The 23,337-nt window shown below is 27.6% G+C and overlaps 4 protein-coding genes across 7 annotated transcripts; all 4 read left to right on the forward strand.

Moving 5' to 3' along the window:
* The first annotated feature begins 1,152 nt into the window (after nt 1-1,152).
* On the forward strand, nt 1,153-7,194 carry LOC116779762 (alpha-tocopherol transfer protein-like). 3 transcript variants are annotated; one of them, XM_032674184.2, is made up of 8 exons: nt 1,153-1,188; nt 4,528-4,677; nt 4,860-5,016; nt 5,088-5,217; nt 5,304-5,435; nt 5,782-5,892; nt 6,275-6,374; nt 6,674-7,194. In XM_032674184.2, exons 2-8 carry the CDS (start codon nt 4,539-4,541, stop codon nt 6,784-6,786), a joined length of 882 nt encoding a protein of 293 aa, XP_032530075.2. In that variant the 5' UTR covers nt 1,153-1,188; nt 4,528-4,538; the 3' UTR covers nt 6,787-7,194. The 3 variants fall into 3 exon arrangements, with proteins under 3 accessions (XP_032530075.2, XP_032530074.2, XP_032530076.2); XM_032674183.2 differs by having other exon boundaries at nt 1,160-1,309; nt 6,674-7,193; XM_032674185.2 differs by lacking the exon at nt 1,153-1,188 and adding an exon at nt 3,167-3,500.
* A 3,406-nt stretch (nt 7,195-10,600) lies between these two features.
* On the forward strand, nt 10,601-15,756 carry LOC116779761 (alpha-tocopherol transfer protein-like). 2 transcript variants are annotated; one of them, XM_032674179.2, is made up of 8 exons: nt 10,601-10,778; nt 12,643-12,787; nt 13,274-13,433; nt 13,642-13,768; nt 14,074-14,205; nt 14,505-14,615; nt 14,684-14,786; nt 15,567-15,756. In XM_032674179.2, the coding sequence occupies exons 2-8, from the start codon at nt 12,652-12,654 to the stop codon at nt 15,707-15,709; spliced, it is 912 nt and encodes a 303-aa protein (XP_032530070.2). In that variant the 5' UTR covers nt 10,601-10,778; nt 12,643-12,651; the 3' UTR covers nt 15,710-15,756. The 2 variants fall into 2 exon arrangements, with proteins under 2 accessions (XP_032530070.2, XP_032530071.2); XM_032674180.2 differs by having other exon boundaries at nt 10,613-10,690.
* Nucleotides 15,757-15,878: 122 nt separating this feature from the next.
* On the forward strand, nt 15,879-19,088 carry LOC116779759 (alpha-tocopherol transfer protein-like). The gene is made up of 6 exons (XM_032674177.2): nt 15,879-16,594; nt 17,060-17,219; nt 17,299-17,470; nt 17,906-18,106; nt 18,523-18,628; nt 18,868-19,088. The coding sequence occupies exons 1-6, from the start codon at nt 16,453-16,455 to the stop codon at nt 19,017-19,019; spliced, it is 933 nt and encodes a 310-aa protein (XP_032530068.2). The 5' UTR covers nt 15,879-16,452; the 3' UTR covers nt 19,020-19,088.
* A 1,450-nt stretch (nt 19,089-20,538) lies between these two features.
* LOC116779763 (retinol-binding protein pinta-like) lies at nt 20,539-23,046 on the forward strand. The gene is made up of 7 exons (XM_061529977.1): nt 20,539-21,136; nt 21,203-21,366; nt 21,512-21,671; nt 21,771-21,942; nt 22,026-22,226; nt 22,338-22,443; nt 22,516-23,046. Exons 2-7 carry the CDS (start codon nt 21,228-21,230, stop codon nt 22,662-22,664), a joined length of 927 nt encoding a protein of 308 aa, XP_061385961.1. The 5' UTR covers nt 20,539-21,136; nt 21,203-21,227; the 3' UTR covers nt 22,665-23,046.
* The last annotated feature ends 291 nt before the right edge of the window (nt 23,047-23,337 follow it).

A 23,337-nucleotide genomic window follows, 5' to 3' on the forward strand; every position in this document is an offset into this window, starting at 1 on the left:
CTGTGAACAAACAATTTTTTTTCAAGTTTTTAAAGCACCTAATCTCCAAATTTATGGCATCATTCGTTTGGAAAAAACTATCACCAGTGTGATAATCTATTTTATTGAGAAGAAATAAATAGACAAATGCTCCGCAATCTCTATGGTTATTTTATCAGTGATAATGTGTTTAGTTTTTAACATGGGTCTATAATCTGAATTATTGTATTTATAGCCTATTCTGTACTTTAATAAGCAAGGTAGATGGCAAACTAGTTACGAAATCTTATATACACGATTAAACGATTTTATAAAACCAGATCAAGAAATTGTATAGTAAGTTACTTGTTTATTTGTATAGTAAGTATCATATTGTATAGTAAATAATGATTTACGATATAAGTCATTTTTAGTGTTATTGGGGCTTATTATTTATATTAAATTAATTTTAATGTTTCGGTATGATACATTCGCGATTAATTATTTTACCATATATATGATATCTATCAATATGCTCAGTTTAAGTTGGCATGATGATACTACATACGAAGCATTTCCCATTTTTCATTTCATAACTTACGTTAATACTATAATCTGCGAGTATTTATAAATAAAGAAGTAGTAATTTTATGTATGTTTTATAACTATCAAAACTAAGAGTAAGCATACCTGGTAAAATTTATTTAGTTACGTTCTGTTCTTGTATATTTGAAATAAAGTGCATAAAAAAAAACAACAACGTAATTGTACGGACGCTTTTGTTTCATTACTAGGATTTTAAACGCAGATAGGTGTACTACTTTTAGTGCTATTTTGACCATAAAATAATCCTGCGTGCCAAATCATTGAAACCTTTTAAATATTATATGACGATACAATACAGTCAGATGTTGGAATTGCGGACAAAACTTATTAATAATTTCAGATTAATTATAATTTGTATATAACACGCAGTAAAATTATTATAGTTTAATATTATTCATTGTTATACCAACGTAATAATTATTGTTTTAAAAACTATGACCACACTTCTCAATTATTTATGTTTTACAAACAAAGATATGTTAATAAAGAGAACACTTTTATCAATAAAATTTATTTAACGCCTCCTAAGTCAGTGAAGCAATGACGCCAGAACGATTTACCTCAATATAATATAACTGTGACTTTGACAGTCAAAAACAGTGGTCGGAGCTCCAACAAAGTTGTGTAAGTTGTTTATCAATCACGTAAAAGTTAATGTGCATTCACAAAGATTAATTGATGTCCATTAATTTTATGTTTTGATAACGGCTCGTATTTGTTGTGTTACAAAAACCGCATTGATAAGGTATCTATATAAAATTTTGTTATTTACAATAAGAATAGCCTAACCTCAAAGTTAAAACAGTCGTTTGTTTTAATTTATACTTTAATGAAACACGTATATTATTTTAAATAAAGTTAATTCGAAACGATATTAATATTAATATTAAACGGTACTAATTCGTATATTAATAACATGTATTTTTATTAGTTTAGTGAAAAAAAAATCTAGAACACAGTTATACTAATATGTATCAGCGAAAACCATAACTTCATCACATAACAATTAAAAGAAACACAATTTTTTAAACAAAGAAAAGCTTTGAAGCAATTTTAACCATCCCGATATTGTGTCTTTAAAATATATAAATACACCTCGTTCTTCTTACATAATTGATGTATTAGAAAACTTAACACCTGAGTTAGGTGTAGGTACTTTCGTGATCCGTGATCCGAAGTAACATTCAGTCGCCAGTGTCATCTAGCGTTCTTCGAGTCTGTTTGTCATACGTCACAAAGTCACCGTCTGTTCACTTTGGTTAAAGAAATGTTATAAGTGGATTATTTTATCTCAATAGACTTGATTTTTTTGGAAATTATTATAAACAATGGATACTTTTAATAAATGAGATGGTTTTTGACTTTTTTGAAAAATAATATTTAATTATTCGTTTTATTTACTAATCAAGCGATTACATATTAAGCAGATATACGGTGTTATGTTTTTGTAGAAAAAGAGGTATTTAATTAACCAGAATTATGAGTATTTTTATTAACTATAATTCGTTAACGTTATCATTTGCTATTAACCTCGTGCGGAGATTGCAATAATACAATGTTTATTATAAATAGTTCTAATTAAGAGTTTTAAAGTCGAACTCTGTCAAAAGGTCAACTGTAACCTTAAACCTCATTATCTAATCATCAGACACTTCTTTGTGGTTTATTGAAACAAATTAACGATCAATTACTACTAATATATTTTTTTAGTTAAACACACACTGTTCGAAAGAGATCGGAGCTATGTTAGATACCTTAAAATAATAGATAAGATAGGTATTGCACAGGTGTACTTTATATAATGTATGATAGTTATATAGTGATAGTTTGTTGGTTTCATTATATACAGTTGGTCGATAAATTTTGATAAAGATTTATTTAGAAAACAGATATTTATTTTATTTAAATTTAATTTTACTAATTGGACATGACAAAAACTCACGTAATTATCTGTCTGCGATTTAGTTCGCGACTATTAAAAATGTACTATTTGAAAATACTTTTTTAAATATAATATACATATGACATCTGTGGTTTTTTAGAAAAATTTGTACAAAACTTCTTTAAATAAATCTACAAAAAATTTATATAGAAATCAAATGTGTAAATTTGATTTATTTCAGTAATACGACTCTCAATTATTATTTTTTCTTAATATACAATTCTGAAAGATCTGTCATTGAAATTAAAATTCAGTTTAATTTCCAAATATAAACAGTTTACGTAAAAATTATAAGTTTTTGATTCTGAACATTGCTGTTTTAATTAGTTTTGAGAATAATAATCGGTTGGACATATTATGACCCCCTGCTTTTTTTGTCATTGAAATAGTGGTTCTTTATTAATCTCTAAACCAGTACAATCTTACTATAATCAAAATCAAGTCACTTAATAAGCGAGTCTTCTGTGTTATTGCCTAGTGTGAATAGTAATTTTTGCCCTTTCCAATGTTATATTGTCATATCTTATCAAGTTCTTACTATATACAAAAATGTATAACATGTATTAAAGTAATCGTTACTTTATTTTATTATTAGTTGCGTGTAGGTTCTTATTAGTGATTTATATAAATAATCATATTTATAGGATTTGCGTATATGTTTGAAGATGCACTTCATAGATAATTAAATGGCAACGAGGCGTTTATATCTTGTCTTATTCTGTACCAAATTATCGTTCGTCTTATAAAAGATTGGGTTGCAAAAATCTGTCATATAAAATTCAGTGAAAATAACGATTTCTTAAAGAGAAGAGAAATTGTCATCAGCTTTCCATTTGTAGTTGTCAAATTTTTAGAGAGTTTGAGTAATAACTTTACAGTTTGTAATGCTTTGTGAAATAAAGACAATGAAGGTGCTTGCAGAGTGATAGTTACTCAAAATTTAAGAAAAATATGTGATTATTAAAGGTACTCACGTCAATAGCTCGTACAAAAAGTAAGTTTAAACAATAAGTAAACAAGTAAAGTGAATTTTATTCTGTGTGATGCGTGATATGTATTTTTAAATGTGTATTTTTTTCAATTAATTTTAAAGCCGGTCACGGGCTTATAAAAATAAATAAAAAACATTTAAATAATATTAAAAATATAAAAACTTTTTCAATCTCTTATTTTCATGAAGCTAAATTTTTATGTTATAGGTAAATTGATGTTTATAAATTTTTTCAAACCTTTTCAGTGTAAAACATATAAATACACTTATATTCTATTTATTCATTAAATAAATAATATATATATAAAAACAAAAACAAAGGTAATTCATTTCATTCCGATATGGTTGTTTAACATATTACATAAAGGCGTGATAGTTTAAACAATGGAGATACGATATTCAAGAGATCGCAAGTTCGATTTCTGCGCAAGTAAATATATTTTTTATTGTCTTTACACTTCTTGTTTGACGTAGTGTGATAAATAAAGAGGTGTACAATATCTGAATGATTTAATACACATATGTAACAAAATACAATACAGTGACAGTAAACGTTGGTATATGAAAAACCAATTCTCAATAATATGAATGCAAAAAAGTGAATTGTTAATGACCATGAAAAAATATAATGCCAATCTTAAGTATAAGCACTAATAGAAGATTTGAGTACCCTTCCCACAACTTGTGACTATTGTTAACTAGGTACGGAGCGTTTCCAGTTTCTCATTTATAAAGCTTCGGACATAAACTATTATGTAGATTTATGAGACGAAATTTCTCAGGATTCCATGGATTCACCTTGCAAGCGCTAGGTTCGTCGAATACCTAACTGTAAAAGCTTCGTATTTAGTTCCCTCATGCAAAATTGTGATAAGAGTATTTTAAATATAATAAGCGTGAGACAAATATCTTTACATATTTTATTAAAATTTTATTAGATATGTACTAAAAACATATTAAAAGATTAATAGTCGTAAATGCTAGAAGCTGTTCTAATATGTATAAATATTTTGATAATAATTGTTTTTAGGATCTTAAACAATGAATGTTCGACCACTGCCAACAGCTCTGGCTGAAAAAGCCCGAAAAGAATTAAATGAAGATCCCGAGTTGATCGATGAAAAAATACAACAATTCAAACAATGGATCTTAAATCAAAAACATTTGAAAGCCAGGACAGGTATATTTATTTAAATGTAAATATTTTTTTAGTACAGTAAAATGTAAAGCTGTTAAATTTATTTCAATTGAAATAATTTTATTTTGCTTTTTTTTTTAGAAATTGATAAGTATACAAACTTTTTTGTCCTTGAAGGTATTAGTTTTTTTTATTCGATATTAGTTTTTTTGTTACTATTACAGATGATCAATGGCTTTTGGCTTTTTTACGTGGTTGTAAATATAGAATGGAGCAGGCAAAGTCCAAAATTGACTTGTATTATTCACTGAGGAGCACAGCGCCATATCTGTATAGCATTAAGTTCAATGAATCCAAACTAATAGACCTTTTGAATTTGGGGTAAGAGTTAAAAGTTTACAATCCACATTGCAATTACTTTAATTTTGTGAATTGTATTTTTTTTTTTGTAGATCTGTAGTAATATTACCGAAGACTCTAAACCCGGCAGAACCCAGGATTATATTTTACAGACTAGGAAGATTTGATCCTAAGGAATATCATATTATAGATGTATTAAGTCTTTTATCGTTTATGGAACAGGTGATTTACAAGCCAAGCCGTTGCTTTTCTCTTTGGATATTTGTTTTAACATTTTTTAAGAAATTTTGTAATTTTATTTGATATAGATATGTTTTATGGAAGACGATACTTTTGTTGTGGCTGGAACAATTCACGTATTGGACTTTGCGGGTACCAAATTTGGTCATTACACACAAACATCGCTTACCCATTTACGGCATATAGGATTAGCTAGACAGGTATCTAAGTATTTTATAAATATATCGACGATTTTAAACTAAGTATTTTTTTTATTGATTTTAAGGACTACTATTGTACGTAATACAAGAAACGGGACTCAGTGCCTGCCCTCTCTATCGGTGACGCTGTCAAAGCCACAGGGCTAACAGCAATACTCATTATAAAAAAATGTATACATACAAGAAATCTTTTAAAATTTAGGTCTAACTTCAACAAACTGTATCAAATATAAATTATCATTTAAATTGGTTGATCAACCAGACATATGTATGAAAACACATATAAATATACGTTTAGATTCCATTTTAAACATTATGAATGTTATATGAACTCGTATGTTTTTAGGACGCTGTCCCTATTCGTATAAAGAGAATACATTTTTTAAATACTCCGTACTTTTTTGAAACATTTTTTAAAGTCGCTAAAATGATTCTTAGTGAAAAGAATAAGCAAAGGGTGAGTGAATTTTAAGTGTTTTGTATATTAAATATTAAAATATCGTGTATAAATAAGTAGAATGAAAATAATTATCATCCTTTATGTTTTTATTTTATATATAAATTGTTTGCAATCTTAATCACATATGTTCGATAATTTCAAATTCAGATTAATGTATATCAAGCAATCAATGCTTTTAGAAGGTTATTCAGCTAATGAGGCATTAATGCAACATTGTTGCACTGTGTGAAGTAGTTTATTGCAATTGTTATTACTATCTTATCACTTTCATCTCTTCGATACTGCATATGTCGATAAGTGATGATATGCATGAGTAGCAAATTTCAAAAAGTCAACGATTCTTTTGTATTAGGATAAATTATTAAGTAAAAAATTTCAGATTCTATTCCACAGTAAAAGTGCTTTGCATGATTACTTTCCTAAAGAGATCATACCTGAGGAATATGGAGGAACCGGAGACAGCTTTCGACAATGTGTGGGTCTGTATTTTTAGTATGCTGTAAAAGTAAATTTTTATACTTTCATAGATAATATTTTTGTTTTACAAATTAAGATTTCCTTTGTTACAATTTACAACAGTTTTATTTCAACAATTACTGTTTTATATTATAATTTAGATTTTTAATTTTTAATTTATTTAATATTCAGTGATGTAAACGATTAATCACTATTATTTAATGATTTCGTGTTTATTTGTAAGTTAAAATTTGTACGTTAAAAATAATAATGATTGCAATTTTAAAGATAAACTTTTTCTCAATAAATTTTTATTGAACAGATTATTGGAAGAATAAGATAAGGGAGTATGACTCGTTTTTCGAAGAGGACCTCAAATATGGCAGTGATGAATCTAAACGGCTCACGAAGAATGAATCAATACAGTTTGATTAATGGCAACGCCTGTTGGATAACTTTTAGTGTGATCACTATAAATTATAGTTACCAGTTTTGTTATGGCTTTTATGAACTTTTATGTTCATATTAGTTTTAGCTTTATTATTTTTATACTGGTAGGTGTCAGTTACCTCTACTTTGTTATATATTTTTATAGAACAATTATTACTTATTTAATTTTTCGTAACTGTTAAGACAAATCTTGAATTTATTTGCGTTGTTTTTAATGAATACACTTCCATAGATGTGTGTTAACAGTTTTTTAAGGGAGTTAGTGTTTAATTTATATTAATAATGTTTTTATAATATATTTTTTAAACTATCCAGTAAAGTTACCTTTCTTGCGCCTGTTAATTTGTAAGTAAAAGATTTTTATTTTCAGTCCAGTATAAATTTTATAAAATGATACTAGTGTATTATAATGTAATATTTGATACCTTTCCAAAACAAGACTATCTTCATTTACAGTTAGATTTAAGAGTCGGTGTTTGTTTACTTTTCTTATACCATAAAACGTTAAGTAGATCTCAAAGTTTCCAAAACTTTCTATTATTATGTATTTTTAAGTTTAACGTCAAACAAATATTATCTTTACAAATTCATTTTATGTTAAAACTTTTACGATGATTCGGTTTTGTTTGTTTGGTGCTACCTCTAACAAAAACCGTTAAAAATAAAACTTAGCTTGTCAGAAAGTACGTGTTTTTTATTATTTTATAACAACATAATCCTGACGTTTCGGTTTCTTTACAGTTTACAGCAACCGTGATCACGGGCAGACGAGGTGAGAGCGTCTCTTTAAGTGAAAGGGATTATGCAGCTATAAAATAATTAAAAACACGAAGTATTCGAAAAACTTAGTTTCATTTAAAATTTAAATGTGTACGTGAAAATCTTAAATATCTATAAAACCATGAATTGTAATCCCTTGAGTTCTCTTTAAAAATTCTAAGTTAATGATTTAAAATTAAGAATCATTACTTTGAAATATTAAATAATTTGTTTTTATTTTAAATATAAATATAAATTTAATTATTAATATTTTTTAATGACCCACATATAATTTTGAAAAGAACAAGCGTATTGGACTGTTTCCTAGCTGTTTTAGAAAACATTTTTTTGTCGTCCTGGTAATTTGTTAGTTTTTTATGCTAATTACTGCATTTATTTTTTATATTTAGCTATACGTTAGGGTAGTAAGGAAGTTAACTACGTTCGGTGGTAGCGGAGGATCCAAGAAAAATCAGTTTTACTTATAACATTATATTTAAGTTACAATTAAGACTGATAACTAACTACATTCTAAAGAGACTTCTGTTAGTAGGTGATTGACTTCAGACTCAATATATAATTAAGAGTTATAACTACCTACATCCTAAATGGTTGAATGTAAGTCGTCGGTTGACTTCAGACTGAATAAAGTTAAAAACCATTTCCCATTCCCATCTATGACTCAGCACCAGCATTTGGCAGCACTTAACACCATTGATGAACTATAAGGTTTTTTCTCGGCTATGCTTACGTAACAAGTTCAATATTATTTTCAGTTAAAGATTTTTTTGAAACAGTAACAGTTCATAATCATATATAACCACCAAATGCACTTTAAAATGTTTAACAATGTGTTATTCAGAAAAGAAAGTCTTGAATAGTATCTAGTATATTAAAGGAAGATTGAAAATTGAAAAAGTAGATATATAAAGTAGAACGGAACATCTGAAAGATAATAAATAATAGTTTAATTCATAACAATTATTTTTTTAAATAGCTTTGCAACTCAATATTACTAAAGGAATGGGAACTTTCTGCCAAATAGATCCCCAATTTCTTGATTTTTAATCAATCAACATTTTTTTACTTATTTATAAAATCCTACTAAGATAATTTCGTAGACATCATTAAAACACAGAAATATCTTTATTATACCTACAAAAATACTTTAGACATAAAAAAAATAATTCAAATTTTCAAATATTTTTTGAGTTTTTAGGAATTGAAGCTGAGATAAGAACACTTTATATAACGAATTTCGGCTAAATGTTTATTAACATATATTTTGATTGTAAATAATAACATGATCTAAGAATTGATATTGGTAACATATTACCAACTTTGCTCCGTTGTTTTAGTGAGGAGTCTGCCCCTTTAAAAAACTTATAGCACGCTAAAGAAGTCAAAGAACGTGTAAAATATTAAAAGATCTGATTTAGATAAAATTTAATAAAACGCTCATCAGTAATAACTTTGAAGTATTATAATGACTAACTTATTGATATATTTAACATATTTTCCCCTCTTACTCGAAAAAAATGTTTTAGAACGATTCTAGTTCCCTTGATTATCGCCTTTTTCGCAACTGCTCTATCTCATTTAATAAGTTTTTATTATTTACAGTATATGTAATATAAACAATAATGGTTTGTATTTTAGTATAATAATATTATATGTTAAATATATATTAGTTATAAGCAAAATGAATATTTATATTTTCTAAGCTTATGTTTTATAAAACGTGCCAGAACGAAGAAATCGAGGAATTCTGCTCGTGAAGGGATTCCAATCTAGACTAGAATAATATCCAAGTTTAAACCTCTTAATTGATTTATTCCAGAGTACCATTTATCTATGAATATAAACTAGTTTGTTAATATTTAACTTCTGTATTTAAAACAGTACACTTCTTGATCCACTATTCATTTTACCCTTTTTTTATCTTTTTTATTTCCATTAATTGACTGTAGTAAAAAGGCTTAATTCTACTCTGATAGTTTAAAAAAGTATTTGTTCACAACTTTTATCTCTATAACCCAAGGGATTTTTTCACCATATTAAACATATAAAAAAAAAACAATAAAACTGGAAATTATTGCACCAAAGGATAAATATGGATAAATCTGAGACGTATCAGTAAAAACAAATTGTAAGATATCTTTTTGTATGATTGTTTTTTTTTGGATTTAGCTTGCGTTTATTACTACACTATGGCACATCCTAAGTTTTGATTACTTTTGAGCAACTGTGGTTATGAGAAAATGAGATGAATATGTGTGTGTCTTCTTAAATATCTATTAAAATAGACGACCTTGAATTTCATTTCAATGACAAAAAAAAATCAGTAGACAAGTCAGACTATTACATGTCCTTTAACAAACTACAGGCCATTGCTCTTGAACACAGATATATGTGAAACAGAATATGTGAGGCTATTGAAATTAAAAAAAAATATCACTGCAAAACCTTAACACTTAAAGTTAGGCTGGTATTCGTGTACAAAGAACAGTACCTCAGGAGATTAAAAAATCGTCAAACTTATATGACAAAAAAGAGAGTAACTGACAGGCACTTTCATCTCGTATACCAAAATAAGCAATCATACAAAAGTATTTGAAATGTCGGGCAAAATTAAGAAAAATAAAATACGAGAATCAAATTAAAAAACATCAGATATTATTTTATTTATCTTCTTTAGAAAATTCTATATTAATGTCGATGGTATTGGTAAGTAAACGTATAAGATTATCTAAAAAAATAAATGTATTTTACTATTTTGTTTATTTCTCTCTTACCTAACTAATTATCTCACTATCTTTGCATTATTAATATCAAATGGTTGTTAATTTCAAGCTCTTATAGTTATTTTAAAGATGGAAAAACAAGTAAGTAAGTAAATGAACAAAAAATTAGATTCACATACTACAATTTTTCAATAACTGTATACATTTTAACTATAGAGATATAATTTTCGTGTCAGGTGTTAATTTATCCAGTCCGGAGTCACAACGTCGCAGACGACTGTTATCGGTAACTCAACTGATAAAGTTAGTCGATACAAAGTCGATCAAACATACAGACCTATATTGTTTCGTTGCAAGGTGCTTGTTTGACTGATAAGTATTTTGTTGTGAGTTCGTAGCACTTTTTTATTGTATCATTTACAATTTTAAGGTGTTATTCATAAGTGAAATTTCATTTATTAAGCCGTGTTTGTGGTAAGAATTTTGATTTTTAAGGTAGCTAAATAATTTAACAATTCGTTCTGTATAAGAGTCTGTAACAAGACGTCAGAATAAATATTTTTTAAATTTATAATTTAAATTGTTAAATGTTAAGAATCAGTTTCACCAATCTCTATTTGTTAAATCTCAACGAGACATTTACAAACGAACCTTCAAAAATATAATAGCCTGTTAATATATTTACGTTTCACGATGAAAAATTAACAACGCATTAATAAAAATGTCTTGTTAAGACGTTTACACAGACATTAGTGCGTGGTAAGACGCATCGATACATCTAACAGTCCATCAAACGCCTTAACAAGCCCTCATTTATTTAACATTGATTGGTGAAACTGGGCCTCAAGATATCAGCCTTAGTTATGTGCAAGTTCATGTTCGTATAATAATAAATTTTCATATCAATTTTATCATTATGTGTCACCTCACCTAGTTATAGAATAAAATAAAATCAATTATGAATCGTCCTAGTTAATGATATAAGAAAAAGAGCACCTTTGAATTTCAAAACTGAACACACGTAAGGTATTCAAGAATTTTTTTTATAGTATTTATTTCAATAGTGAGTATTTTAAGAAACATTATTTATTAAAGGAGTTCACAAAGGCTTATAAAAATAAGTGGGTACTCGTGGTTTACACATAATATTTACGGTAAAGTACCTAATTATCCATCTATCGTCCAATTATTGTCAAAAAGGTTCACTGTTTGAAACGTTTTATTGCATATATTTAACTCTCAAATAGCTATAAACATTATTATTGCTAGAATTTGACGTGTCCACATTGTTTTATAAGATTTGTTTGAAAGAAATTGTATGGTTTATCTACAATAAACATTTTTATGAAATTCGAAACACATCACAAAAGGCAACATATGAATTAATAAATGTGAAAATATTTTACTGCACAATCATTTTTTCTAGATACTTTAATACAACACTATCAAATTGCCAGAATAAAAATAGATTAAAGGCTAAACTCCGATAATATTTATAAACATTAAATTAACGTTGTTAAAAGATATTCTCCTTGAAATAAATATAATTTGTTACAAATTTTTTTGTAAGCCGCAGGTAATAAAGAATACAACACGAATTTATCATGCATATCTTTTTAGTTACATTGTAAAGTTTAAACAAACAGTATTTTTAAGTTGAACGACCCGTTTGACAGTCACTTACATATAGTCAGTGTATCTAAGTTCATATTTTGTATATTTTTTTTGGGATACTGGCATCAATTAAATAATTATAAAAAAAAAAAATCCATAAGCCCTGCCAGATAATCTTAATCTATAAATTTATCTTAAAAAATAGGATATTTGGTTTATCTACATTAGGTTGGTATACACTGCTGATTCCGAATCTTTCTTATACGACCTATTTTGTAATGTTTACAACTAATGTAAGCTAAAAATTACAGCTGAGTTTATCACTATCGTTTAAATACATATGTATATATATACATATGTATATATTAGATACCTAAAGCTGTGTTAATCGATAACCTATTACCATAGCATAAGCGAACTGACATAATGACAATTTACAAAACATCTTAACAGACTTTAAATCAAACTAGTATGCCTATACCTAATATTATTTAAATTCCATGTAATAAAAAAATGCTTAAAAATCTTAGTTTTAATTTTGAGAAAATATTTTACTGTTAATAATAATAATATTTTAATACTAAGATTCGATTCCACTTTAAATAATTTAGAAACAACGATAAAGTTATTTTATTTTGTGCATATAAGTATTGAATTTTGCACACACACATTAATATTGCAATATGAATACACTTAATAATTAATGTAATAAAATTCCTTACAGTTTTGTGCAATGGTTCGTGAATTGACCCCCGAGCTGTCTGCGATAGCAAAAAAAGATTTAAATGAGCATCCAAAGCAGCTTGCAAATGATTTAACAAATTTAAAAGAATGGATATCAAAACAACCTCATTTAAAAGCGAGAACTGGTGTGTTTATTTCTTTTAATTTTAATCGTAATTAATGAGGTTTACTTATATTTTCCCATTTTTCCTTTATTGCAAATGAAACCTTAAACTAAATTTACAATAACATGAATTTACATAACAGCAATGATTTGGCATTTTTTTTATCTTAATCTGATCTTGGTATGTCTCAAAATATTGTTAAAAAATAAAATAACATGTCGTTAATGTATTTTTTATTATATATAAATGTGGTTGTATTGTATTCCTACAATTTAATAAGATAATTTTTTTGTCAAGGTAGTTGAACACAAGTGCACCTGGTTTTAGTGATGTGGTTGATACTTTTTTTGAGTTAAAAATAATTTACAATCCCTGTACTTGGTAACCGTTTGTAATAAGTTTTTTGTTTGTAATGAAATCGTTGTTGTATGTGCGAAATCTGAAAAATTATATTATTATAAATTCACTTCAGAATAATTTTAAATAGTATAGGATAATAAATTTTAGATGACCAATGGCTGGCTGCTTTGCTGAGGGGTTGTAAGTTCAGCTTAGAACGTGCCAAGAGTAAATTGGACTTATTTTATACTTTGCGTTCCACCGCTCCCGATGTCACCTTAAGATTGAAGCCAACGGAACCAGCATTTATAGAATTTCTCAGACTTGGGTATGAAAAGCACCAAGTAAAAGATTATATATAACCTTTATTGCAGCTGTTAAAATTTATTACAGATAAAAGTTGTAAAAGTATTTGTGTGTAATCATTTTGATTTGATATATAATTTTAATTACAGGTGTTGGTAATTTAAGAATTATTTTGATAATTTGCATGAATTAGTAAAATGTATACCTACTAAACTTTCCATATGTTTTAGAACATGTCTAATACTACCTCAACCAAAAAATCTGCATCCGACTGTTATAATGATAAGGCCGGGTGCCTTTGATCCAGAAAAATATAATGGTGCTGATATAATGTGTATTTTATACTACTTAGTACAGGTTCGTAGTGTTCACAAGGATTTTATTTGTGTAATCTTTTCTTTATGCCTCATAAGCCTTAAGCCAGATTATTATGATATCTTATTCTATGACGAGTGCTATAAATAATAATTACTAACAGTAACAGATATATTTTCATGGTAGATTTTGTGTGTTTGTTATTCCTTCGATGCAGCTTCTTCTTAATAACAAGAATTTATAGTTGAAAGAAACAAACAAAAGTTTTGCTAAAGTATTTGCTGGCAAAATGTATTACTTATTTGTTATGTTATAAAAATACAAAGTATCAAAAAGTTACATTTTAGATATTAGTCATGGAAAACGACGTGGCCGCTGTGATGGGAACCATGATACTGGTTGATTACCAGAATGTTACGATGAGTCATTTAACACAAGCAAATCCTAGTCTTTTGAAGAAATTGGTAGCCGTCAGCCAGGTAAACTTATCGATACCACTTAATTTCTATCGTTAATGACTGCATGTTGCGGTTTGTTTTAGATAAGTAATTATTTTAAAGATATTGTATAGATAACATATCAAGGGTGGTAAAGATAGTGGTAAAAATGATGTAAATAATACCATAAGTACCTTGCAGCAGAAATGTCTAACATGTATTGTTTTTTAAAGGCAATTCAGCTTTTGGCCTCCTGTTGGACGTAAACGTGGCTGTAAACAATCTTCCGGTTTGTTATCACGTTATTGTCTATTTACTTAGCAAATGTATCATTCTTTCAGGACTCGTTGCCGCTGCGTCTCAAAGGTAGCCATCATGTGAATGTCCCTCCTGGTATAGAAATTATTTTTAAACTTGTATCTGGTTTTTTGGGAGAAAAAGCAAAACAGAGAGTACGTTGGAAATATAATATGTATATATGGATAAGTTATAAAAAAATATATCATAGTAACTTTTTCAGCTGCGAATTTATAAATGCTATGACGAGTTACTTGAAATTTTACCAAAGGACACAGTTCCAGTTGAATATGGAGGAAGTGGCGGCTCAGTAAAAGAAATTATAGGTACGGAACAAAATCACTCATGACATATTTATGTTTTCTAGGTCCCTTTTTTTAATGCGTAAATATAAGATCAAATGGCGAAAATTTAATTTTTCAAATCTTACCAAACTACGACCTCTCAATGGATCATTCATTTTGAGGAGATACTGGAATTTTTAAATGTAATAACTGAAGTAAATTATCTTCCTCATAGGACTTAACATTTTTAATATAAATATATTTTTATCTTATATAAACTTTATATAAGTAATAAATTATTTGGACTTGTAAAATCAGTGAACAAAAGTTATGGTATTGGAAGTTACTTGAATTTCACGTGGTGCATATTAATTTATAATTCTGGTTTAATTTTGGTATAATTAATCCGTTACTTAAAATAGCATTGTGTAAAAATTTACCAAAAAATTTTAACTATAAGGTGAAGCTAGGTTACTAAAAGAATTATTGATTTAATGAAGGCAATTTGTATAGTAAGACATAAATAATATTTTTCGAGACACTTGTCTTAAAATATAGAAATATTATTAATTGTTACTATTATAAAGGCGCCACTATCCTATTAGATTAGTCGAATTTAATTAAAATGAAATTAACATCACTTTACCAGTCTTTGGAGTTTTATATTAGAAAAATAATAATAATGTTAATAAAAATTACTTGGCTATGAGTAAAAGTTACAAATAACCTTTCTGTAACTGTTATCGGTCATGTATTATCGTAACCTTTTTGTAACTACAATGTTATGTACATGAAAGACTGAAAAGACAATATATTTTTCAGAATATTGGGAGAATAAGATCGTAGAGTACAGGCCGTGGTTGGAGGAAGAGATGAAGTACGGCACTGACGAGAGCAAAAGAGTGAATAAAGATAATTTTGACGTCAGTAATCAGGGTTCATTCAGAACGTTAGATATAGATTAATTTATATATATTATTTTACATATAATATAAATTACATTGAAATTAAAGGTCATCGATTCAATTTTATTACCTCACCTTACCTTTTCTTATTTTTTTTATATTATAATAATATTTTATTTAGTCTTAAATATTGGTTGGCATTGGCTTGATTTTAGTTTAAGACGATTGTGAATGTCCAACAGGTATAAATGTTTTTTTTTTGTATTAAAAGTAGTTAACCAAGTTATTTTTAATTGTTGCGGTGATTTGATTACAAATTACATAAGGTTTTATACGTACCTTGTCACGTGTCGTCACACGCGAGCGATCTGTAGGTTAAGATAAATCATTCGGTGTGCTGGCGAGTGGTTTAAAAAATAATACAACGGAATATTCGTTTATTATCTTGTTGAAGTGCTATTCAAATAAAAGTAAGATATAACAGTGCGTTTTAAAGAAGGACTACAAAACTATTGTACTAAAAAACTGTAAATAAATAAATCGCGAGTTTTTTTTGTACTTAAAGTAAAATTATACCCATATATGTAAATTCTTAATATAGTGTTGTGTATTAATTAAATATAGTTTCATATATGAAGTTTTATTATATGCAAGTCATTCTTAAATATTACGTGCAGTGCCTGTTATGAACGTCAAACGTTAAGCTACCATTGGACAAACAGGACACTCATAATATTTTTTTATTCGTAGCATTTTTATTAATACAATCAATTGTATTAAATAAATATTATAAGTAGTAAAAAATGAAGATCCGACCACTTTGTCCGCTTCTGCAAGAAAAAGCCGAGAAGGAACTTTTTGAGAAATCAAATAGAATATCTTCGGATGTCGAGGCTATTAAGGAATGGTTAAAGAAACAACCACATTTGCAAGCAGTTAACCCAAGTAGGTATTTGTAAACGTTTATTGTGAATTAATTTTCTCAAAGAAGCCTTTTAAAAAAAAGCCTATAAAGGAAAATGTATAAATGTATTGTTTTCATTAAATGATTTAGTTAATAACCCATACAAACCTAGCTCCAGTTTATTTAAAATGTAATAACAATATATTTATACTTAAGTTATAATTGTACAAAAACAGGAAGTAGCAACTAGTTTATTAAAGTAAAAATATAATTATGTCGTTATTATTAATTAACCTACTAGATTCCGAGTCAGCTTCGCATCAAATCAATATTTGTACGTTTATTGAAATACAAAATTTAAACTGCAACACATAAATTTCAAAACTTTTAAATAACATAATAAAGACGTTGCTATAGTTATCTACATAGTGGCTCTTGTAAAGTTGTTTTGGCTTCACGTAACCTTTTTAATATTAAGCATTATTTTTCGTTTATTGAAATTCTAGCTGATCAATGGTTGATAGCATTTTTAAGAGGGAACAAGTACAGTTTAGAAAGGACTAAAGAGAAATGTGAAATGTACTACACTCTGCGTACCGTAGTACCAGAAATATTCAAGGGTAGAGACCCAATGGATCCTTATATACAGGACATATTAAAATTAGGGTAAAAAAAAACTTGCAATAATTGACCTTAATATAATATAAATATATTTAATTTCCTTACAATTGTAATTAATTTTCAGATTTTTTCTACCGATAAAATCATGTAAAAGCACAGATGCATGCAAGGCAACTATTACCAGGTTCGGAGCCTCTGACTCTTCAAAATATCATTTGCTTGATATTATGAAAGTAATGTTTATGATCATCGAAATACTTCTACTAGAGGATGATAACTTCGTGGTAGCTGGAATGGTACGATACAAGTATATACATAAATTTGTGTATTATAATATACATAATATACAACTAGCGTCCGACGCTATGTTATGTCGGACGCTAGTTGTATATTAAAAAAAGAGAGGAAAGGAAAAATCTTTACACAAGTTTATAGTGTAACGTTTTATTACTTTTGCTTTTTATGATTTATAGTTAGTTATAGAATATTATTCAACATTTCTATGTTTTAATTTGTTTGTGGCAACACTAAAGTTTCATAATAGCAGACTACTATTTCGAAGTCACTGGCAATATATTTTATTTAATGAGATCTAAGATTTTCGCGAGTATTCATTTAAATAAAACTAGTATTATTCGGATTTACTACGCGGATTTTATTATTTAAATATATTTTATTCCTGCTTTATTTAATATTTTGTTAACATTAAATGCGGAAATAATATATTTTAGGATGTGCTGTTTGATATGAAGGGGGTTGGGATAAACATTCTAAGTCAGTGGACTCCGACCATCGCTAAGAAATTAATATTCTTAATAGAGAAGGCTCTACCAGTGAGAATGAAGAGTAGTCACGTAATATATATACCTCCAGGTTTTGAAGCGGCTTATAATTTGTTTAAAGCTTTTGTAGCAGACAAAATTAAACAACGGGTAAGTTATTTTAGTTAGTAATAATTATGTGTACACGTACTACTTATATTGAAGTATTGAAAATTTATGTTGGTAATTTTGTTTTATTTTTTCGTACAATTAAGAAAATATGTATACATGTGTTAACTTACTGTGAAATAGAAAAATGTATTATAATTTCTGGATTTTATGTACCGTGGAAAACGCTAAACAATAAAAAAATATGGACTTTGCAAAAATTTAAGCTTTTTATATAAAGGGATGCTTGGGGGAAATAAATTTACAAAGAAAAGTTAAGGGACTATTGAAGGTTTTGGCCATACTACAGTTTTGAAAAATAAATTAATTACGAAACAAAGTTGCAAGCATAAAACTTTATCCATTTTTTTTTCATTAAAGTGACTTAACTTCGTCATATTTTGGTGTTTATTTTTTAGTTTCATCTGTACGGCCAAAATCATGATGGAATGTACGACACTCTTCCTCGAAGTATTCTTCCAAAGGAATATGGTGGAGACGATGGGTCTTTGCAAGAACTAATTGGTATGAACATTTCCTGACCTAATTTTTAAGTTTTCTATGGATCAATTACTGGATTTTATTGACTATATTCTACGAATCTTTCTAATGTTAAAATCACAAGTATTTTAAAAGACATTTTAACTTGTAACGTCAAATTATACAAAGCTCAACATTTTTAAAACAATATATTTCACAATAGCTATGTTATTGCATTAATTTAAACATAAGTTGTTTAGTTTCACGTTAGATTGGCTTTTCAGACTTCTGGAAAAGGAAAGTCGAAAGTTACCGTGATTGGTTCCTTAAAGAAGAAACTGAACGTTCAAATGAAGCTCTGAGACCTGATAAATCCAAAACTACTTCGAATCTTTTTGGAGTGGAAGGATCTTTTAGACAGTTAGATATTGATTAAATTAATTTCTTTTTTTAAAAATACGAACAAATATTTGTTTTACTTTTATTAAATTCAATTCAACCCTTACTTTGTGTATATCGATATATACTGTAAATTTTTAATGAGTAGTGGTAACGTCGTTTTTACATATAATTAACTTCTTTATTAATATTATTTATATCACATATGTGGAATAAAACTAAACATATTGTACACTAGGGTAGGATATTTTTTTTAATCTTACGCTTTATTGAACCAAAGCCTATGGTGATTTGTCTTGTGTTGTTAGCTGATCAATCACGCTTGTTTAATTTTAGTCAGGGTCAAATAAAATTGTTAAAAAGGAAGACATATACGGATTAACTAATGCTTTTTTGTGTTAAATTAATATATTTCTTGAAATAGGTCTATTATATAGGTACGGCTGCTATCATCAAGATTTTTGGTAATAAAATAAAAAAGATGCACTATATATTACATATACAACTTATTTCCTATGTAATAATATATATACAGCTAACATATTTATGTGCTAAATACACTGTATATATAAACATATTTCTTTAATATGAAATTGGTTAAATGAGTAGTAAGATTTAACTTGTTTTATACTATGAGACTAAAATTATAAAATAAATATCTGAGTAAACATAGTTACAAATAAGATAATTTTCTTCAGGGTACATTGTAACGTTTATTAGTTTAATGATTGATCGCCGAAAACGATGTAGTGCCTTGGAATAATTTCAAGCCTCCAAGCACTCCTTTTCAAACTCAATACTTAATTTACATTAAAATTTTCTGTTTCCACCAAATTTTCCTAAAAGTACTAAATAATGGTCAAGAACACATTTAAAAAAAAAAGGAAAATATAAAACGACTTTATAAAAATTAGTACTTCTTATGATGTAAAAAGCCAAAAGATAAGAGAACAATATCGAGCACAAAAATTTGTTATAAAAATTATATTAACAATATATTGTACGTATACAAATATATTAGAAGCGTATATTTTTTAAACTATTTCTATTTAACCTGGAAAGAAATTTCCGAAAATATAAAAACATTACTAAGAAGAATTTTATTAATATGGTATTAATGTTTGAGAATTTCTAATTTTGATAGAAGCCTTCTAATTTTATTATTTGTCTTTATAACCAATTCGGCGCTTTCATAAGTCAATTACACCGCTCGCCTATATTGCTTATAATTGTATGTAATATCACCTGTATTGAAACGCTTAAATTGTATCTAATGTGATCATTTTATATTTTAAGTAAAATAAAATATCTTAAATATTAACTGATACAATAATACTTAATAGGTCTGGCGGTAAAGAATTAGTTGAGTGGATAAAAAGATAAAAGTAGAACTTTAGAAAATAAAATTGTAGGAAATACAAACAAATAACTTACTTTAAAAATTCTAAATTATCGATTGGATGAAAGAAAAAAAAAATGAACGTAATTCTACTAAATAAAACCGAAAAGTTTGTGAGAATGTTTGTTTACGGCAAGAGATTTTAATAAAGTATAATAACATAGCTTAGACATGAGAATAACATTTAGGTTATAATTCATTCCGAAGTTCCTTGTAGTTCCATTCTTAGATAGTACTGCGAATTCAGTTCTAGTAGGTTCGTTTTAAATTCGGTTAGATAGAGAGAGGAGCTTGGACGGTGGTGAGCCTTTAACGTGCGTTAGATAGGGGCCTCGTAAACCTACGCCTGGGTCGCAAATCCCGTGGACCCGGGACTACGGTGAATCCATGGAATTCTGAAGAGTTTCGTCCCTGTCTAATTTATTCCAAAAATAGTCACTCATTTAATATATACTTAATAGTATATTGCAACAAGACTACATCCTTCCATAATTTGTGGAAGATTGTATTCAACTTGATGTATGTATGTCAAACTAGTATCAGTAATTATTTTTTTTAGCAATTTAAAATTTAGACGTGCAAACCACGGACAAAACTTTTATCTATTATATTAACAAGACCAGTAAATATACAAAAGGGAAAGATTGTATTATGTGGAAAATATACATATTGGATATGTACAATTTATTTACAACATAAAAGCCTGCAACTGAAGTAAAAACGCAGTCCTCAAGAAGTCACTTCGTAAGGAGGAGGTTTGAAATTATTTTTTAAACTATATTAAATATTGCTCAGTTCGATTAAAACGAAAAAATTTGCAGCAAATAATTATTTGAATTTTAAAATATGTTTCGACCTTTGCGCCCGGCCCTACAAGAGAAAGCAATCAGAGAGGTATTTGAAAAGCCTGACAGAATAACGTCTGATATCAAAACCCTCAGGGAATGGCTCGAAAAGCAGCCGCATTTACAAGCAGTTAATCCTTGTAAGTATTTTTGTTTAATAAACTAATAATATAAAATTATAATAGCTTTATTTGCGCAAAAACGAAAGCGATATATTTATATATTTTTTTATTTTTATTGGTAATCTTTAATAAAATCAAAATACTATGCGAAACTTTCTTATAGCTGATCAATGGCTCTTGTCATTTTTAAGAGGAAATAAATTCAGTCTGGAAAAAACTAAAGAGAAATTGGACATGTATTATGCATTAAAAAATATCGTGCCAGAAATTTTCAAGTATCGAGATCCATTCGATCCAAAAATTCAAGAAATCTTAAAACTCGGGTAATTCCTTACAATTCAGATAATTTGTGAAATTCATATAAAATTTTACGGCGTACTGTTATCATGAAAACCGTAAAATGCCTTTTTGGCTTTTTGTAGACCGTATCTACCTCTCACATCACTTACTTCGGATGATGGACAGCGATTTTGTGTTACCCGCTTTGGATTACATGATCCAAATAAGATCCACATATTCGATATCTTAAAGGTGATAATTATGATAATTGAAATACTCATGTTTGAAGATGACAATTTTATTATTTCTGGAGAGGTAAAGTTTAATTGGTTAATTAAAATTCTAATACTCTAAAAGTTTTTTAGCCTGATCTATACACTAATAAATTAAAATTCCAGAGTTTATTTATTGATCTGAAAGATGTTAGTCTAATTACTTTTAGTCAATGGACTCCCAACGTTGCAAAAAAAATTTTAGTATGTGTGGAGAAAGCTCTTCCAGTTCGAATGAAAAGTTGCCATTTGTTGAATATTCCTCCAGGATTTGACACGGCATTTGCTATATTTAGGGCTTTTGTCAGTGAGAAACTTAAAAATCGAGTAAGTTGGTCCAACAGTATCTATCTAATCCTAAACAAAAATGTCTTAAGTATCCAATCAAATATTACTACTTTTTTGCTGGCAGCTTGATGTCATTGTATGGTTTTGTAGGTTCATGTGTACAAGAAAAATTATGAAGAAATCTTTAATACAATTCCCAAAAATATTTTACCAAAAGAATTGGATGGAGAAACTGGCACATTACAAGAAATTGCCGGTAAGTATTGTTGTACAATACTAAATAACTTAATATGTTTTGTTTTTAACTTTTTTTTCCTTATTTTTTTAGACTACTGGAAAGCAAAGGTTGAAAGTTATAGAGACTGGTTTCTCAACGAAGAAGAATGTTCGGATGAGTCTTTAAGACCAGGAAAACCTAGATCTTCTTCGAGCATTTTTGGTGTAGAGGGTTCTTTTAGACAACTAGATGTAGACTAGAGAATTTTTTATTATTTGTTTAGATAATACTATTCTATGTGATGGTTGGAGGTTTTATAAAAATATGGAAGTTTTAACAAAATAGGCTTTTTTCTGGTAATGTTATAAGTATAAAATAGGTGGTTACATAAATAAAGTGCAAAAAAATCATGTTAATTTCACTAGAAATTAACCAAGTGACAAAATTGTTTGTGACAAAATAATAATTTTACTTATTTAACATTAAATAATTTTATTATGCCATAAAAATGTCGTACTTGACATTAATTATACCTACTATTTAAATTATTATACGACATATTTATAAAGTGTAGGCGACCTTGTAATCGTTAGTGCTAGTTATAATGTAAGTGTAGAAGTAATAAAAGCCGTCACTAGTGTTTCATCCTTTTCATTACTTTATTTTAAAACATAATTTTTTTCAAATTGTTCAAATAACTTCAGAAGTATTAATTCAATTGTTAACAAAAGTTTTATAAATTTGAAGCTCTCCCTCTTTATACATTGTTTTTATTTGCAAAAAAATCCTATAGTAAATTAAATAATAATACTAAAATAAAAGAATGAAAAATAACAAAAGCGCCATCTGTTGAGATGAGTAGCAACCTTTAGCTGCATTGAAACCATCTTGTTTTGTCACACTATTTCAATTTTGTTGTTGTATCAAAAGACA

The sequence above is a fragment of the Danaus plexippus genome, chromosome 2, assembly GCF_018135715.1.
Source record: "Danaus plexippus chromosome 2, MEX_DaPlex, whole genome shotgun sequence".
NCBI classification, from domain to species: domain Eukaryota; kingdom Metazoa; phylum Arthropoda; class Insecta; order Lepidoptera; family Nymphalidae; genus Danaus; species Danaus plexippus.

Excerpts from the sequence above, each read along its gene's own strand:
- LOC116779762 (XM_032674184.2), top strand. The coding sequence starts at position 4,539 with ATGAATGTTCGACCACTGCCAACAGCTCTGGCTGAAAAAGCCCGAAAA. Across the intron at positions 4,678-4,859 it reads ACATTTGAAAGCCAGGACAG|ATGATCAATGGCTTTTGGCT; the intron begins GTATATTTATTT and ends TTACTATTACAG. Across the intron at positions 5,893-6,274 it reads GTGAAAAGAATAAGCAAAGG|ATTCTATTCCACAGTAAAAG; the intron begins GTGAGTGAATTT and ends AAAAAATTTCAG.
- LOC116779761 (XM_032674179.2), top strand. The coding sequence starts at position 12,652 with ATGGTTCGTGAATTGACCCCCGAGCTGTCTGCGATAGCAAAAAAAGAT. Across the intron at positions 12,788-13,273 it reads TCATTTAAAAGCGAGAACTG|ATGACCAATGGCTGGCTGCT; the intron begins GTGTGTTTATTT and ends AATAAATTTTAG. Across the intron at positions 14,787-15,566 it reads CTCAGTAAAAGAAATTATAG|AATATTGGGAGAATAAGATC; the intron begins GTACGGAACAAA and ends TATATTTTTCAG.
- LOC116779759 (XM_032674177.2), top strand. The coding sequence starts at position 16,453 with ATGAAGATCCGACCACTTTGTCCGCTTCTGCAAGAAAAAGCCGAGAAG. Across the intron at positions 16,595-17,059 it reads TTTGCAAGCAGTTAACCCAA|CTGATCAATGGTTGATAGCA; the intron begins GTAGGTATTTGT and ends TTGAAATTCTAG. Across the intron at positions 18,107-18,522 it reads CAGACAAAATTAAACAACGG|TTTCATCTGTACGGCCAAAA; the intron begins GTAAGTTATTTT and ends TTTATTTTTTAG.
- LOC116779763 (XM_061529977.1), top strand. The coding sequence starts at position 21,228 with ATGTTTCGACCTTTGCGCCCGGCCCTACAAGAGAAAGCAATCAGAGAG. Across the intron at positions 21,367-21,511 it reads TTTACAAGCAGTTAATCCTT|CTGATCAATGGCTCTTGTCA; the intron begins GTAAGTATTTTT and ends ACTTTCTTATAG. Across the intron at positions 22,227-22,337 it reads GTGAGAAACTTAAAAATCGA|GTTCATGTGTACAAGAAAAA; the intron begins GTAAGTTGGTCC and ends ATGGTTTTGTAG.